The 5,281-nt window shown below is 31.8% G+C and overlaps 1 protein-coding gene across 1 annotated transcript; it reads left to right on the top strand.

Moving 5' to 3' along the window:
- Positions 1-221: 221 nt before the first annotated feature.
- On the top strand, positions 222-2,138 carry LOC103840973 (putative F-box/LRR-repeat/kelch-repeat protein At1g11620). The gene has a single exon (XM_009117486.3). It carries the CDS (start codon positions 885-887, stop codon positions 2,037-2,039), a length of 1,155 nt encoding a protein of 384 aa, XP_009115734.2. The 5' UTR covers positions 222-884; the 3' UTR covers positions 2,040-2,138.
- The last annotated feature ends 3,143 nt before the right edge of the window (positions 2,139-5,281 follow it).

Genomic DNA, 5,281 nt, shown 5'->3' with positions numbered 1-5,281 from the left:
AGGAGAAAAGTGGGTGAGGCATCGCAGCCAGCTACTTGTCTGATCGCAAGGCTTGATAAGCTTACTAGAAACAGAATATCTTCATTGAGAAGGAGGGTAGGAGGCAAATATGAGAAGATGATGGAGGATTGGTTTGACAGAGTCTAGTGAAGCTTGAGAGATATAGATAGCATATTTTCTTTTGGATTTCTTTTCATGTATTTGAATATGGTAGCAGATAAAACTCTGTACAAAGGTTTTTTTTTATTTGAATAAATTTAAAATTCTTTCAAAAAAAAAGGAAAAAAAATGGACAAAATTAATTTTATACCAAAGGGACAACAACCTGATTTTTTTGTTCTCTTTTGGCAATTTTCTCAAAGGGGTATCCAATTTTTCTAGTTTATTTGTCTTTCCAAATTCCAATTATACATTGTCAGTTTTTGAGATTTACATTATACTTTATAGTATCTCTAAAGCAGCCGGCCTCTTTTTTTGGCCGACATATAGGATTTCCTATTACTTCTCCTTGGTTTTATATTTTGAGACCTATTGGTTCTCTGTTTTTTATTCTTTTTTTTTCGAAAATGGGCATAGCTGGTTCTCTGTTTTGCTCTGTTTTTGTTTCATGAAACTCTGTTTTTTGAGTTATAGCTCTGTCTTTTCTAATACAATGTTACTAATAAGAGTTAAAAAAAAAAAAGAAGCAGCCGGCTGTTATGGTAACCATAAATAATAGGAAACTATCACTGAAATATAGAAACTTTATTTATCCAAGTTTCCGATTATTTATGTTTTCCAATTTCTTTTTTTTTATCGTCATCTATATGTACATACATATGTATGTTACGGTTATAAACCATGTGAGCATCTTACCTCTCTTTTGACAACCAGGTTCCACGACAATGGCACTGAAGCTACCATATGATTTGGAAGAGGAAATTCTCGCCAGAGTTCCATGGAAATATCTTGCAACGTTGAGAAGTGTATGTAAGCTTTGGAATAGTCTTATTTTGGAGGAGAGACTCAACAAGAAGAACTTGTCGTTTCACATGCACAGCTATAGTGGTGAGCATCGGTTTATACTCAAAGACACTGGTCCTACGATTTCTGCCGTGGGCATTGAGGAGCAGAAAAACGTGGTCGATCCTCCGTCCTTGATCGTCCAAGACTTTACCCTTATAAAAGCTCGAACATGTAATCCAGTTAGGGTGTACAAGACTGTTCATTGCGACGGTTTGTTGTTGTGTGTCATGGACAACCAGCTTGTGGTTAGGAACCCGTTACTGAAGGAAACAACCTGGATCAAATGCGGTAGTGACTTTCACCAACGAGATGATGCTTACAGCCTTGGATACCTCAGCCACTGTGATTACAGGATCTTAAGGTTTCGTTGTGCTAATAATTCCAGAAATAGACCTTCAAGGGTCGAGGTCTGTGAAGTTGCATCCAAGACATGGAAGGTTATAGATAACATCAGTTTTGATTGGTTCCTTAGCGTGCCGTTGTCGATCCTCTCTCTGAGAGGAACTCCTTATTGTATAGGTCTTCGAGAAGATCATACAGCTTTTGTACAAAGCTATGATTTTTACAAAGAAAGGTTTCAGCCCATAGATGACTTGCCATTCAGCTATGATGAGTTGAATCCTATTGCACTAGAGATTTATAAAGGAGATAGGCTTTCGGTGTTGGAGCAATGTCACAAAACAAGGAAGATATGCATATGGGTGAAGCATTGGCTCATGCTTACTTCTTGGACCAAATTGGTGGTCGTGGACATACCAGAGTTTCCGCTTATATATCCACGTCTTACCCTCCTTTCTACAAATTATTATTTCGACAAAAACAATAGGCTTGTTATAACTTGTAATGATACTGACATGAAGGGTCTATCTATTATCAGAGTCATCAACGACAAGGATTTCCAAGTAATTAAAGCTAATGAATGTGAAATTTATTTCCCTTTTTTATGCAGCTACGTTCCAAGCTTGGTTAGGCTTCCAGTGTTTTGGAAGCAAGACACCAGTCGGATTCGTTGGAGAAAACGTAGATTCAACTAGTTTGTGTTTAAGATACTAGAGCAAGTTTGCGCTGGAATTTGTCTCATTACATTTCTATTTAATATTTATTTTTAATTTAATGATTTTATTTTAATTATTCATGGAACATTATTTTTTGCAATTTTTATCATTAATTTTTTTTATCTCGTTTGTTGTGAAAGACTCAAAACAGTTTTGTTACGGTCAACAAAATTTTCTAATATAATTATTGCGATTATTAATGAAGGTATATTCTATTTTTATTTTGTCGGTATATATATATATATTAATTGTTTGTCTTAGTATAAGTTATCTAATTTCATTTCTGTTATTTTTGTTTGTTCTCTTTTTGTTAGACCATGCAATTATATATATTTACTTTCATACCAATATTAAAATTATAAGTTGAGCTTTTTATTTTAGCATTTTTTTAAAATCAAATTAAATTAAATACAATAATTTTACATTCTCCGTTCACAATACATACAAAATATACTTATTTTATCCTTTAAAACAATTGTAATGTAACTTAAAAGAAATTAATGTCAGCTATATGTAACACTAAATATTTTTATAACAACTTAAATATTATGGTATTTCGATTTCTGGATATTTTAGTTATAAATAATATTTAAATTATTGATTATTTTGAAACTTAATATAGTTAATATTTTAAGTATGTAAAGTTTATGATAAAAAATTTAGATATCCATTCGATTATTGATTTTGTTTCAAGTTCAGATCTATTCCAAATTTTTGTTTTAGTGATTTTTAACGGCTATGTATTTAGTAAGATCTAAACTCTGGCCATATCTCTTTAGAATATTTTCTTAACTGAAATTTCATTAATTTTCGCAAAAAATCAGGTATTCTTATCCGTAGAAGGTGACTTCTAAAAGTTTAGAAGAATGATAAAAATTCTGAATACACTTTCTACTTTGAGTAGACATAAGAGTACATTGTAGAAAATACATTTTCCAAAATTTTGAATACTTTATAAAAGTAGAAGATGCATTCGGAAGGAAAGTGGATACCTTTACGATTAGTAGAATGCGCATTTCTCTTTTTTAGAAATTTAGTAAATAGTAAAATGTACGTTCTAAAAAAAATAGATGAACGTGTTTATTTTAGAAATCGTTAAATCGTTTTCTATTATACCATTTTTCGTAGAAGACACATTCTACTTTTAGTAGAACGTATTTTAAAAATCTTATTTACCAAATTTTTGAACAAAAAAAAATTACCAGCTTGTGTATATAGATGTTTTATTAATTGTTTTTATTTTTAATAATTTTTTTGATTCACAAAATTATTTATTTCATTAGTTTTCAGAAATAAAAAGAGTAAAAATGAGAAAAAATGGATAAAATTGGTTTTATACCAAAGGGACAACAACCTGATTTTTTTTGTTTTCTTTGGCAATTTTCTCTTAGGTGTATCCAATTTTTCTAGTTTATTTGTCTTTCCAAATTCCAATTATACATTGTCAGTTTTTGAGATTTACATTATACTTTATAGTATCTCTAAAGCAGCCGGCGTCTTTCTTTGGCCGACATATAGGATTTCCTATTACTTCTCCTTGGTTTTATCTTTTGAGACCTGCTGGTTCTCTGTTTTTTATTCTTTTTTTTTCGAAAATGGGCATAGGTGGTTCTCTGTTTTGCTCTGTTTTTGTTTCATGAAACTCTGTTTTTTGAGTTATAGCTCTGTCTTTTCTAATAGAATCCTACTATATAAAAGAAGCTAAATTCTAGCTTTTGTAGAGGTGCCACATGGGCAAAATAATCCTCACCTATCAAACTGCCATGTCACTTGAAAAAAACTATAGTCCATGCTCCTTGATTTATATCACGTAACATCACTGAATATCCCACTCGGACCAGTCCGAACGCTATAAAACCAAAGAAAAATATATAATAGGCTGCAAAAATATTTGCCGGTGGGCCAGGTAAAGAAAAATCTCGCAGCCCAAAAATATTCTCATCCAAAAAGAATTAAAAATATATGTCATTTAGAAAATAATTAACTAACATACGACTTTTGATATTTCTAGAAATTTCAAATTTGTAACTGCTAATTTATTAATAGAATCATATATCTATATTAAATTATGTTCTATTTTTAATCGTTAGACTTCAAGGGTATAGAAATTATTAATTTATAATATATATAGTTCATAACTTTATATTGTAGTTATAAATAAAGAGAAAATAACCGGGGAGGTGAAGAAGCTCATGTAAAATTATGTAATTAAAATGGTAAAATGGTGAGTATGATGAGGTGAATCTAAGAAAATTTGTTGTATAAATTATGGTGCTTTCTTCGTCCACTATAATGATTTAAAATAAAAATATATATTCACATAAATAAGTCAATATTTATTGTTTTTTTTTGGTAAGATGTTAAGATTATTATTTTCTGAAAGGTTACACTGTTCTTTTTAAACAACTTATTACAGCAAAGAAACAAAAACAACCAACAATAACACAAGGTAAAAAAAGCATTAAGGAGGTCTTATACAAGAAAGATAAAAAGAAGTAGAGAAGAAGAGAAAGAAGAACTTGCCGGGTAAGAGAGGAGACGGTCACGCATCATACGGTCGAGAGAGGCAAGGATGACTGATGAAGGTGAGGAGACAGCTGTGAACACACGAGCATTACGCTCTTTCCACAGCATGTAGATGGCTGACTGGAGTAGCATGCGTATCTGCGTTGACGCGAGGTTGATTGATCCAGGCTGCAATAGAGTGTAGATCAGCCGGAGGAGAAATTCAAACTTCAGCAGCAAAAGGCTTCCATATCAAGTGAGAGAAAGAGCACTCAAAGAAGAGATGATGGTGAGTCTCTATTTCCAGATTACAAAGGACGCACGTTCCTGAGACATTTAACCCCCAACGCCTTAAGCGATTCTTGGTTGGCAGTCTTCTCTACAAAGCCAGCCATGATATAAACGCATTACGTGGAATAGTCTTGTGCCAATATTTGTTGTTGATAGTGTTTATATTTTTTTCTGATATTAGTATCCATATTTTTTAATAAACTGATCTAAGGAGATTAGTTTGTGGAGCTAACCAAACGAGGATTATAGTGTTTACTTTGGAAAAAATAATAGGTTGAATGATAGATGGCGTGCGTGCTTTTTCACATAGAAATCTGTACATATATTAAAATTGTAAGATTTGAATCATAGAGAAATATAGTGTATATGACTGAAGTTGGTCCATTCCGAAACTTAAGATGGCTAAAATTCTTCTTTGTAAAAAT

The sequence above is a fragment of the Brassica rapa genome, chromosome A09 (assembly GCF_000309985.2).
Source record: "Brassica rapa cultivar Chiifu-401-42 chromosome A09, CAAS_Brap_v3.01, whole genome shotgun sequence".
Lineage (NCBI taxonomy): Eukaryota > Viridiplantae > Streptophyta > Magnoliopsida > Brassicales > Brassicaceae > Brassica > Brassica rapa.
The sequence above is the reverse complement of the archived record's forward strand: the minus strand, read 5'-3'. Positions and strand labels throughout refer to the sequence as shown.